The sequence below is a fragment of the Haliotis rufescens genome, unplaced genomic scaffold, assembly GCF_023055435.1.
Source record: "Haliotis rufescens isolate VD_foot unplaced genomic scaffold, xgHalRufe1.0.p SCAF_8, whole genome shotgun sequence".
NCBI lineage: Eukaryota > Metazoa > Mollusca > Gastropoda > Lepetellida > Haliotidae > Haliotis > Haliotis rufescens.
The window spans coordinates 44,074,127-44,088,354 of record NW_025964372.1 but is presented as its reverse complement, the minus strand read 5'-3'; the positions used below and the strand labels follow the sequence as shown (position 1 = coordinate 44,088,354).

The 14,228-nt window shown below is 40.2% G+C and overlaps 1 protein-coding gene across 1 annotated transcript; it reads left to right on the top strand.

The window, feature by feature from the left end:
• The first annotated feature begins 3,714 nt into the window (after positions 1–3,714).
• Positions 3,715–8,459, top strand: LOC124151928 (kelch-like protein 24). Its single transcript, XM_046524626.2, has 2 exons — positions 3,715–3,781; positions 6,208–8,459. Exon 2 carries the CDS (start codon positions 6,244–6,246, stop codon positions 7,984–7,986), a length of 1,743 nt encoding a protein of 580 aa, XP_046380582.2. The 5' UTR covers positions 3,715–3,781; positions 6,208–6,243; the 3' UTR covers positions 7,987–8,459.
• The last annotated feature ends 5,769 nt before the right edge of the window (positions 8,460–14,228 follow it).

Here is a 14,228-nt window from a genome sequence, read left to right as displayed (position 1 = left end):
GCCAAGACACAGTTAAATGTGTTCAATCATACTGTATAATTCCGCATGTCACGAGGTGCTTTAAATTGCATCTGAAATATGGGAAAATACATGTGAACCATTACGCAACGAGTTGACAATTGTTTTAGGTATGCCCGTTTGCGCTAAGACGGAACCCGGTCGCAATAATGGCCATGAGAGGGGCACGAGTCGCTATTCGGCTTGTCCCGGAATAACACGAGTTGGTCACGAACGAAAGGCGAAGTGCCGATAACGGAAATAGTCGAGTGGTTGCGAATCAGGGCGAGATATGATATAACAGAAGACACATTTTGTAACGGTGAAATGACAACCATTATTGTGCGATTGTTTCAATGGTTGTAAATATATTATTATATATTGTTTTTGTGCAATACTGATCTCACGTGTCTTGGACACATTGCATAATGTATTTATTTACAGTTTATATATGTGCGGTATATCACAAAGTTCTTGTTATATACATTTAACTGACCGCGGAGCAAGGTATGTTATGCTTATACCATTTATATCATCATTGCAGGATATAAACACAAATTGCAAGATTTTACGAATCCATGATTTGAAAAGAAAGTTGAAGACACTTTTAATTGACATATGGCAACTAAAAGGCAATTTTTTTCTTTTTCATTTTTTTGTGCTGAAATATTAATTGAAGCATTTTTACCATAACAAATACGTGTATGGCCTGCTTTTGTAGAAAAAAGAGTTTCTACGTACGAATATTTAAGATGGGACAATATCATTTTGGCGCATGACATATTAATATTAGATTTTTCAACTGGCAATTTTCTCTTTTTCCACGATAACCGTGAACCGAAAATGGCAGTTGTTTCCCTGAAATAATTAAAACACAAACCGAAAAAATGTGTTCGGTCTTTACAGGTGTGAAATAAGGGAATTTAATATATATGTTACATGGTTTATTATTGAAGTAACGTATCGGATATAGACTGTATTGTTCTCATGTGTTATACATATTGTTCTCGAGTTGAATATGACGCTTTATCAGGTTGCATTTCTGTGATTTTGACGATTCGATATAAACTTGGGAGAAATGAATTAAAAGTGATTCTTTGAACTACACATCTCATTGTTTTTTGCCTTCTCGCCATCTCGCTTGGTCTGTTCCTGGCAAAGTTGCGTCCCTTTGTTGTGCCAGGATCTGAGGCAAACGTTTTGGCTCTACGACATTTAGCGTCCCATAAAACAGCTACGAGGCAGCAACATATTCGACAGACAATAAACTGCTTAATATAAAGGGAAGGGGAGACCCCTATATTTATGTTTTTGTTTTCAGTCACTCCATCAAGTCATTGAAATATATCCCCTGAAAAAAAAGATCGAAAGAATTATTTGCTTTATCTATGTTCATTAATTTCTGGAACAAAGAAAGTGCCATTTGATTAGTGGCAGAATGACGGGTTTTTCAGGTGAATGCATTTATGCAAATACAAATGTATTGTGGTCGAAGTGCCTGACGTTTGCATGCGGCGCTTATGAAATGAAGCGTACGTAAAATCAATTCATCCCTTCCTACAGGTTACACACAACCAAATGTTTTCCCATAGACTTCTATAGTAACGTTATATATTTTTTTTAAAATAACTAAGCATTCAACAGCTATTACCTGTACGTGTGTGCACAGTTTGGCCTTAGAGCAGCAATAAAAAAATAAAAAATGACTAGCTTAGCCAGCTCCTTTTCCGAGTACAGGAAGCTAAACACACCACCCCCAGTTTCGCACCTAATGTCACCTACTTGAAAATAGCTGTGGTCACATTCAGCATAAGTCATCATGTTGAAAAAGAAAAAATATAGAAAAACATGGTCAGTTTTAATAACTGGATGGATGTACATTTGAAAGACATAAAAATCTTACAGAATATATCCTCCAATCACTGCCTGCGGATATCTCTCGATCTGCACTGAAGGCTGTGAAGCGAAAACCGCACTGTCCAAACTGGTTCTGATTTTGTGTAGTAGAACCTCCAAGGCTGACATAAACCAACATATCATCACTTGTGACCGTCAGCGTGCATAACGAGCATCAGTCAAACAATGATACCCAGTTAAATCCGAACCCCGGAAGACCAGAAACTCCATACCGATAATGCACATGATAAAGTACGCATGATCCATTAATCTGGGGCCCTGAAGATCTGGGTTAGAATAGGTCTTGAGCAAACCATGCTTGTCGTTAGAGGCGACAAATGGGATCGGGTGGTCAGGCTCGCTTACTTGGTTGATGCATGTCATCCTATCCCTATTGCGTGGATCGATGCTCATGATGTCAATCACTGGATTGTCTGGTCCAGACTCGATTATTTACAGACCGCCGTCAAATATCTGGAATATTGCTGAGTGCGGCGTTAAACAACAAACATTAATCTGGACACATGATAATCCGGATAGTGTACAGATACACACATCTTAAAGTCATAGCCTCGTGATGAAAGCGTTCGCTCACCAAGCATCAAGATCTAGGTTAGGGTACACGGGGTAGGATTGGTCTTCAGCAACCCATGCTTGCCGTAAAAGGCGACTATGCTTGTCGTAAGAGGCGACTAACGTGATCGGGTGGTCAGGCTCGCTGACTTGATTGAAACATGTGATCGATCCCAATTGCGTGGACCGATGCTCATGATATCAATCACTGGATTGTCTGGCCCACACTCGATTATTTACAAACCGCCGTCATATAGCTGGAATACTGCTGAGTGCGGCGTAAAACAACAAACCAACCAACCCTAAGGGTACAATGTGTGAAGACTTTTCTTTGCGCTCTGATCGTGTTACTGGGTTATTGATAACCTCGGCGTAGATTTCATGAAAACATGAAATCTATTTCTAAATTTACGTATACCAGGATACACAAGAGTGGATACATATTTTTGGAAAAGGGTGGTGCGTTTTACGATTTTACAATTCTTGTTGAGTTAACGTGTAATTTTATGGACAATCAATCTGTTTAATGTTTACGTTTAGTTTACCTGATAATATTTTCGAATGTGTACATGTTAAAGTACTCCACACTCACGCACGCACACGCACACACACGCGCGCACACACGAACGCACACCCACACTCACTACACACCACCCATCTGGAGTGAGTGAGTATGGTATTACGCCGCTTTTAGCAATATTCCAGCAATATCACGAAATGGTTTTCACACATTGCACCCATGTCGGGATTCGAACCCGGGTATTCCGCGTGACGAGCGAACGCTTTAACCACTAGGCTACCCGACCGCCCCCATCCCATGTGTATGCGCGTATTGTAAAGTTTGAATTGTTCCGACACTTTCCACTATTCTGCAATTATCGAAATATATCAAAGTAGAAAAACAAACACATTTTCCTTAATATGAAAAATACAATCAAGGAGCAGTAGTAATGCCGGTAGGCTGGTTCCGTTATGCGCCCTCCACACCCATTCAGACGCTACCGTTTCTGTGTTGAAGTATTCAAGTGATTCAAATTAACTCCCTTTTTTCATTTTGACTTAAACCTAATCTGATTATGTAAATCACAGCGCTACTGCCAACTAAAGCCGTAGTGATTGATGTATACACGAAACATAGACACCATTCGTATATGTTTGGGCTAAATCCGGATTATCAACAAACCGGCGGATTAATTACCTCATTAGCGTTAATCCCTTATCCCTGGCAACCGTGACGACATACAGCACTGTGGACACAGCGTATGGTCAGTCAGTTCTGTCCATCGCTTCACACTGGTCAGCACCTTCTGGACAGGTAGGTCATTGCGGTTTCGCGTGGATATTTCACATTTCGATTCGTCCTGATTATCAAGTCTTTGAAAGGCATTTAGAATTGATATACACATGAGGAAGAGAATTTATGGATGTCAACTTCTTTATTATGAGGAACACAACGTTTCGGAGTATATGCTTACTCCTCCCTCAGGTGAATAAATGCAATGAGGCAGAGAACATATTCGTTGTTCTTACAGGCACATTTACATGTTCTCTGTCTTATAGCATTTATTCACCTGAGGGAGGGAGTAAGTAAATATTCTATTCTCTTCCTCGCCCTGATTATGTTTCTTGTTTCTAAGGCGCCGCGATTCGCTGTGCAGAGTTGCGTCCCTTAAGCACGCCAGAAACCTGATTGTGGGTTCGAATCCCGGTTCGCCCCGATTATGTTTCTTGGTTTGTCAGCATCATACCCGTGCTCGAGGGTTTCACCAAAGTGGAAAACCTGCATCACTTCGCGCGTTCCCCCACATCAAGCTGGCATGCCGTTATATGAATGAAATAGTGTTCAAAGTTGAGTTAAAACCCGTATCACCTATTTTAATGGATGGTGTTTACAATATGACAATGGGAAACATTTGTAACCCAAGATCAATATTTTCCAATTAAAATTTGTACTTAATCACTGGCTGTATGTCTCTCATGATTAGCTAATAAACTTTAAAATATCTATGCCATGGAGGCATTACAGATGTAGGTTGTCGATAAGATGCAATGTTGCCTAGGGATTGCTCACTTGATCTTAAACCAGGTTGGGATTTATCGCCTTAGTGACCAAAGGGAGGTAACTCAATAACACTACGGAGATTAGCACATACAGTTCGCCCAATGCCACAACACACACCGAGCGATGGAGAGATGTTTGTGTTACAGCCAATGTCTGAAATTATTAATTTTTAATTATGCAATTTACAAAATGCCAAAATATTTCAGTCAATTTACAACAAAAAATCCATTTATAATATTATGATAAATTAAAATGAAATCTTATTCTTATTTCGTCACCGAGTTACTAAAAATGATAGGATTAAAAGAAAACGAAAGTCAATGTATATATTTATATTATTTGGGTTTCTAATCCAAGTATAATTAGTGTACTGTGATGTTTTTCAGCCCTTTTGAACTTCTTACTAACTTTAGTCAATATGAAGAAATAATAATTGTAAAATGATTGAATTGAAGCTGAGATAGAAACCCGGTCCTCGGCGGGACGAGCCAACGCTTAAACCTCTCGGCTACGTTGCTACTCCCTTTATTATTAGGAAAGCAACTTATAACATCCATGCCTTTAATAATATTACATAACGAAGCTGCAGGTGTAATATTTGTTTTAATCTTGTCTATTCTTTAAACAAACGAAGTATGACCTATTTGAAGTCGGTCAAATAAAATGGAGCTAATTTCGTGCCGTTATGGCCACTAGATAAAAGTATTACAGTTATATCGCGGCGTGTCAGCTTAATATGGGAGGAAAGCCCGAAGTGATGCAGGTCTCAGACGTTTACCACTTCGGTGAAACCCACGAGCACGGGTATGGTGCTGACAAATCTAGAAACATAATCGGGGCGAACCGGGATTCGAACCCACAATCATAGGTCTCGGCGTGCTCAAGGGACGCAACTCTGCACAGCGAATCGCGGCGCCTTAGACGACTGGGCCACCCGTGCCCCCGGCCAGTAGATAAGGCGTGATGTGATGGCATGAGGCTTTCTGAATATATCGCTGAACCATAGGTCCCCTCAGTTGTACTTCACTCTGTCTGGGGTTCCGGACAAGGATCCCACGTAACAACACAATGCTTGGTACCCGTGAAGATCCGGTTTCGAACAGGTCTTCAGCAACCCATGCTTGATGTGAAAGGCGACTATGGTTGTCGTAAGAGACGACTAACGGGATCGGGTGGTCAGGCTCGCTGACTTGGTTGATGCATGTCATCGATCCCAATTGCGTGGATCGATGCTCATGATGTCAATCACTGGATTGTCTGGACCACACTCGATTATTTACAGACCGCCGTCATATAGCTTTATTTTCCAGAGCACGAACTTCAAATTAGCTTTGATTATAATCATTGATTTGTCAACGCAAAACACGTGTTCCTGGGTTTAAAAGGGTAAATGCCCACTGTAAATGACACTACTACAACTGGTAAAAGACACTATAGCTGATAAATGATAATACAGTTGCAAATGATACGACTGCAGCTGGTGAATCACACACACACTCGTACACACACACACACACACTCGTACACACACACACACACACACACACACACACACACACACACACACACACACACACACACACACACACACACACACACACACGCACACACACACATGCACACACACACAAACATATCTAGTGTCCGTTAAGACTAACGAGTGTGTTCCTCTGTTGCAGTTATCTAGTGGCATAGCGTGTCCTCTTTGCTACACAATGGACGGGGGCTGGCATCAGAAGTACCTGGAGACCCTGTCGGAAGGAATCAAGTACCTATGGACAAGCGGTCACTTCAGCGACGCCAGTATTGTGGTGCAGAACAAACGCTTCCGATGTCACCGAGCGGTCCTGTCCGCCATGTCACCTCATTTCGACGCAACCTTCTCATCGGGCATGCGCGATAACCCCGACGGAACCTTGACCTTGCTGAACATCGACGTCACGACCTTCGACAGCGTCTTGATCTTCATGTACACCGGTCGTGATGTGGTATGCCAGGAAAATGCCGAGAGTTTGCTTCGTGCTGCGACGACGCTCCAAGTCAAAGGTTTGATTGACAGGTGCGAGGAGTTCCTGTGTGAGAACCTCACCAAGGAGAACTCCATACGCATGTGGCGGTTAGGTCGCACCCATAATTGCCAGGACCTGGAGGAAACAGCATGGCCACTGATTCTGGACAATTTCCTAGACTTGACAAAGACGGAAGACTTCAACGATCTATCGGTCGACGAACTGGCAGCAATAATCAAAGATGACGACTTGGTTGTCTCAAATGAGGAAATGGTATGCGAGGCTGTTTTCAAGTGGATCGCAGTGGACTCAGACAACCGGAATATGCATTTAGCTTCTATCATCGAACATCTCCGTCTTCCCCTGGTGAGTCCTGAGTATCTTCTCAACATCAGCACCTCCCAGGGCCTGCTTCGTGACGACATGGTGTGCCGTGTGATGCTGGAGGAGGCAAAGAGGTACCACATGCTGCCCGCACGTCGTCAGGAGTTTACGTCCAAGAGGGCTGTCTTCAGGAACAGCTTTGATCCGGAAGAGGTTCTAGTTGTTCTTACTGGAGGCTCCACACAGACAAAACCTACTGACGTCCTCTGCTACAGCTTCAAACAATTCAAGTGGTTCTTCCTTGCTCCACTACCGTACGACCCAGGTGTAGAATTTGCAGCATGCACTTACGCCAGTAATATTTACATTTCCGGAGGGAGCCGGAAATGGCCGAAGTTGTTCAAGTATAATAGCGAGAGTAACGACTGGCGGGAGTGTGAGCAGATGGCGCAAGGTCGGTCCCGACACGGGATGGTGGCAGTTCGGGACTGTCTGTATGTTATTGGTGGATACAATAGGAACCTCCCCGCCGGAAACAAGGTCATTTCTTCCATCGAGAAGTACAGCATTAACACAGGGAAATGGTCCAGTGCCGGCGAACTGCCTGTTCCGGTTGAGATGGTATCAGCTTCTGTGATTGGTGAAAAGATCTTTTGCTTCGGAGGCGCTCAGAGGAACAACCGGAACACACCAGCGATACAGTGTTTCGACACTCGGATAGGCCAGTCCTCCCATTTCGCTGATCTTCCATTTGCTTGTCGTCTGACTCGTACAGTTGTCTGTGACGACTGTCTCTTCATCATCACCACCGACGGCGACGTCATAGAGTTCTCAGAAGACAGCGGGTGTCGTACGATTGGGAAGATTGAAAACTTCGGCCGAGTTCACTTCGGAGGAATTCAGTACCGAGGTAATGTCATCCTTCTCGGAGGTAAAAGAAGAAACGACAAAGCTTGCGATACCATGCTGAGCTTTGACCCGCTTAAAGCTGGTGCGGAAACCCTCCCAGATAAGCTTCCGTTTCCGAATGTCATCGACGCATGCGTGAAGTCTATCATCAATGGCCACCATCTGAGACAAGAGTACATCCCGCGCACCAAGTCTCAGCTAAACAGTGTCAGCTAATTAGGTATTGACATTTCACAGCATCGTTTTGTAAAGATGGAAGATACAGAATCAGATTCATCACTGCATGCTTCAGCAAAAACGTTGTCATTGTCCGAATATGACCGGTAAAAGAAGGCCTTTGTCAGGCAATTTCGCCATATCGGCTACCCAAACTGTTATGATGATTATTGAAAATAAATACCATAGCATGTCTTCAATAGCATGTGATGCCCAAATGCTCCCTTTGTCGTTACCACTAACTATATCACAATATTTAACACAGGACTGGTCTCCTGAATTTAGTTGAATGTTAATATGCTATTCACATGGGGCCCCATGCGAGAATTGAAACGTGTTTACCATTATTTATTTCTAATTTATTTATTTGTACATAGAAGTATGTGAGTGAAAAGAAGTGTGACAGTTAAACTTAGTATCTGAACTTTGTACATATCATAAATCTTGTTAAATAAAATTACTCATTAAGTAAAGCAAAGTCACCTGTTGTTTATACCCTGGCCACAAGACCCGTGAGGATCCGGTTTAGAATTCGTGTTCAGCAATCCATTCTTGCCTTTAGAGGCGAATGTGCTTGTCGTAAGAATCGAAACCATGACACCCGTATCAAATACGTCACTATCACAAAACCATTTCATGTTTGTTTCATTTTTAGACACCATCAAACTTTGGGGTATAATTTCTTTTCCCTGGTAGCTTAGTATGTAGGTGTGTCGCTGATTTCAGTGTACACGCTGGTCAATCATGTATAAAATGGATTGGATTGGTTCACTGGGTGTCGTGGGGTGATTGCAGCGGGTAAAACATTGCCCCGGTCACACTCAGCAATATGCCAGCTACATGACGACGGCCTGTGTATATTTTGAGTTTGGACCAGACAAACTAGTGATTGATATCATGAGCAAAGTCACACGCCGTCGGGATAGAATGGAGTGCAACCAACAACGCCGTACCTGACCTCCCGCCCCACGACATCCCCTTTTAGGACAATCATACCACGAAAACAAATAATACATTTATAATAAGCATACATGGCAAAACAGAAAAGTAAACAGATCACAGATACAGCATTGTGATGCAATTTCATCGCAGCGATATCTACAATGTAGATATCGCTTCATCTCACCCATGCGATGCTTCCCGTGAGAGCCATTTTTGGATGATAAACAAATGTCAACAATTTCTATATGAACTGCAACCAACTATATGAACTGCAATAAACTCGTTAAAACATCTAATAAAACACATATTCACAATTGATGATACAGATATCTCTAAGATAGCGGGAAATCAGAGTAAAAAACAAGTGGTAAAACAATTTCAAAAACCTACATTCACAAACCGTTGTGCAGCTCCAGCGAGGGCGACAGGTGTTCGCAAATCTGGCTTGCATGACTTCAACTAAAGGCAGACAGACAGATTGTTTATTTAACTCTAACCTTAGCTACAGTCAGGATGGTAGACATAATGTGGAAAACCGACGGGCCACTCCATACAGGGTTATGGGAGACTGAGAAAAGTAAACTTTATATGTTTAAAGTAAGACGAGTTCTATGAATGACCAATTTCTTTATTACAATTAGTGCGACGTTTCGGTGTTAGGATCTACACCGAAACGTCGCACTTATTGTAATAAAGAAGTTGTTCATCCATAGAACTCGTCTTACTTCATCACACCAACTTCTAAATGCCATTGAAAGAAGTTATATCTGTTTATATACTTTGTACACACTTTTAAAACTATTTTCATAACAAGCAATAACTACACATTAATGCTTATTATATGAAAGAACGATTATGTGGGACTGACCTCCTCTGTTTTAGATTAGCACAGCAGGCTTTGACATGATGATAAAATAAAACAAACTTTTTGAATATCACAGAGATCATTAAAATTATTAATTACCTAGTGGCATTTTTTAATCAGAGTGGCATCGTCACTACTTCCCGGGTTTGTGTACACCGCTCTCCTTCATCACCCGTCAGGTGGCCCAGTCGTCTAAGGTGCCGCGATTCGCTGTGCAGAGTTGCGTCCGTTGGACACGCCAGAAACCTATGATTGTGGGTTCGAATCCCGGTTCACCCCGATTATGTTTCTAGGTTTGTCAGCACCATACCTGTGCTCGTGGGTTTCACCGAAGTGGTAAACGTCTGAGACCTGCATCACTTCGGGCTTTCCTCCCACATTAAGCTGATACGCCGCGATATAACTGGAATATTGGTAAAAGCGGCGTTAAACCCAACTCACTCACCCACTCACTCACTCACTGATCACCCGCGAATACCTACGGCGGTATAGCAGAGACGCGTGTCTATTAAGTGAGGTTATGATTTGTTTGTTTGTCGTTTAACGCCGCACTCATCAATATTCCAGCTATATGACGGCGGTGTTACGACGTAAATTGTAATAAAAAGGTAAATTGTATCACTTGCAACAAATTGTTATAATTTTGACGTAAATTGTAATAACAACGTAAATTGTAATAATATTTGACGTAAATTGTAAAACGCAAATTGTAATAAAAATTGACGTAAATTGTAATAATCTCTACTTGCGGTAAAATGTAATAAATTCTTACGTAAATTGTAATAACCTTACTACCGTAGTGTCCAAGACGCCAATTGACTAGAAATGATCTTTGTCAGTTGAGCTTGCGTTTCACATGTACAATTCGAGAAATACTGTGTATGATGACAAACGTACAAAACTGTTAAGTTAGGGATGGTTGGTATAGGCTTTATCGAACAATCATCATTAAAGGGTGATGTCAACATAGTGAAAGACATTTATTGGAAGTGATGTAATGTTTGTGGCATGCTATCATCTACGTAGAAGATACTACCATCTGCGTAGAAAATACTATCATCTACGTAGAAGATACTATCATCTACGTAGAAGATACTCTCATCTACGTAGAAGATACTTTCATCTACGTAGATGATAGTATGCCATCTAGATACTATCGTCCACTTACATACTTTCATCTACGTACATGATACTGTCATCTAGAGTATGTAGAAGTGCAGTCATATATGTGATACCAATGACATAGAGCTCACATTTACTGTCATTACATACACACCTACATGCGCGCACACACACACACACACACACACATACATACATACATACATACATACGTACGTACGTAATTACTTACTTACTTACACACACACACACACACACACACACACACACACACACACACACACACACACACACACGCACGCACACACACGCACACACACGCACACACACGCACACACACGCACACACGCACACAAGCATGAATGCATGCGTGCAAACATACATACACACATATAGTGTTTGTGTGTGTGTGTGTTTTTGTATGGGTATGTAGTGTGTGCAACACGTGTTTGTGTCTGTATCTGTGTGTGTGTGTGTATGTGTGAATGTATGTGTGTGCGTGCGTGCGTGCGTGCGTGCGTGCGTGTGTGTGTGTGTTTGTGTTTGTGTTTGTGTGTCTATGCTGATAAGGCCCAATCTGAGGTTTCTTAGATAGTTACTAGTCTTTTCATCAGAATTTTAACAAAGTATGTTGTAATTTCGTTACAGTGCTTGTTGTTTGTTGGAATTACTTTAATCCTCTTAAACCCCCAGAGGAGGTTATGCTTTCAGGGGATTATTGTCCGTCTCAAATTAGTGATAAAAAATGAAAAACGTATTATCTACGAAGAATATACTTATGTCTTCGTTGGACATACTTTTATCTACGTAGAAGATACGTTTATCTAATAAATGTATTTGCTACATTCTAATTCGTATATATACAGGTTTGTGTTTTTATTTTATCTTTTAAAATGTCTTACTTTGTTCATTTGTTACATTTTGCATAACCTTTAATTGCTCATATCAGCATTTTTGTGGGACCTCTCACAAAAGAGGTGTCACTCATCTTTCACTTGGAACTATATGTAGAAGTGCAGTCATAGATCTGATACCAATGACATATAGAGGTCGTATTTACTGGCATACATACATACATACATAGATACATACATACATACATACATACATACATACATACATACATACATACATACATACATACATACATACATACATACATACATACATACATACATACATACATACATACATGCATAAACACATACACAAACAAACACATACATACATACCTATGTGTATGTGTTTGTATGTATGTGTGTATGTATGTGTGTGTATACTGATGAGGCCATAGTATCGGAGATAAATATAATTTGGTTTCTTAGTTAGTCACTATTCTTTTCATTGGAATGTTAAGATGGTATGCTATAATTTCAATATTTTATTACAGTGCTTGCTGTTAGCTGGAATTATTTTAATCCTCTTAAACCCCCAGAGAAGATTATCCTCTGAGGTAATTTTTGTCCGTATATATGTCACAAATTAGTGATAACTTATGAAAAACGTAATTATCTGTTTCGAAAATTATGTACCGCATTATACGTGAGGTACCAAAGTATCAACCTTGGTATCAAGGTTGCTTGGCGCAATCAATCAACGATTGTCGAGTTTAATGATCTTAGAATACTCTTCGTATAAGGTCAAAGAGAATATTTACGTTAGTGACAAAACCCTTTTCATTATAGATTTTCCATACTTTCAATTTTGATCAAAACAGATTATTTCAGCAATAATTGATTGCAACAAATTTATTATACATTCTGATGCTCTTTGAAACTCAACAAGACATGCCCGAAGATACCGGATATTATTTGTGTATGCTTTGAATTATGATTTCGTGCCGTTATCATGATGGATTCTGTTTTTGTTGTTGGGGCAAGGAGTTATTATCCCAGCAAATGTTGTCAGTAAGCTGTTGTTAGTTCTTCATGACATATGAAAGGAATCCAGACAGTTACATTTATTCATTTATTTCATTACATATACTTCTTGTTATGAAAGGAAATAGTTTATGTTATATTAATTATCCATATGTAAATCATACATTGCTACAAATATTGCATAAGTTAACATGGTTTGCATTTATTTATTATTATTTCTTTATCTGTGAGAAGTTCACAGAGATCGAGAATACACAATATCTAATAGTATATGCAATGTAGGTAAAGAATATCCACGCTCTCTTTTGATATTAATAAAAACATTGTATATAATGTTATGTATTAAGTATTCTCCTTTCCCATGCATGGGAAATCTATGCTGCATTTGCTGACGACTGTTTTTTTTTCATTTGACATTGCACAGGAGATCTGTCACTCATTTGCTGTATTTGAATTCTTCGTGAAAATATAATACAAAACACACAGAGTATTTCTCAAATAAATAAGAAAACTAAGTTCATTCTAGTAATTAATCCTCTTCTGGACAACCATAGAAATGAAAATCCAATTCGTTTATATATACATATAATTATACAACAATGCACGATAACGACCTCAATCCTCCCCCACACCCATACTTTAATGACAATTGTACGATAAACCCTGTACCAACCCTGACAAGGATATTAGGTTCTAGTCATTTAACGCCTTTGACACTAAACTTATAAGGTTATTACAATTTACGTAAAAAGTTATTACATTTTACCGCAAGTTGAGATTATTACAATTTACGTCAAATTTTATTACAATTTACGTTGTTATTACAATTTACGTCAAAATTATTACAATTTGCTGCAAGTATTACAATTTACCTTTTTATTACAATTTACGTCGTAACAGGCGGCCTGAAAATAATCGAGTCTGGACCAGAAAATCCAGTGATTGATATCATGAGCATCGGTCCACGGAATTAGGATACGATGGCATGCATCAACCAAGTCAGCGAGCCTGACCACCCGACCCTGTTAGTCGCCTCTCAAGACAAGCATATTCGTCTTTCACATGGGTTGCTGAAGACCTATTCTACCCCGGATCTACACGGGTAGTGAGGTTATTAAAGGAGGCCGTTGGAAATTATTGACGTCTGAAGAACACTGTGAGAACCTAACAATTGTCTGACAGTAGGGCTGTTGACCACGAAAGTGTAAGTAAGTCTACTATTTTCCACGTTTTGACTAACCAAATGGTTCCTCTATTGTTTTATACTTCAATAGTATTAGTAATTGTACCTTTCAAAAGAGCTTTTCATTTGATAGCAAAGTTACATATAATAGTAAAATCTTAACACCATTCCTGAACTGATGAAGGGTACTGAAGGTAAGTAAGATCTTAGTTCTCGCCACCGCTACACAAAGATCTGAGGACATCCCATT

Excerpts from the sequence above, each read along its gene's own strand:
- LOC124151928 (XM_046524626.2), top strand. The coding sequence starts at position 6,244 with ATGGACGGGGGCTGGCATCAGAAGTACCTGGAGACCCTGTCGGAAGGA.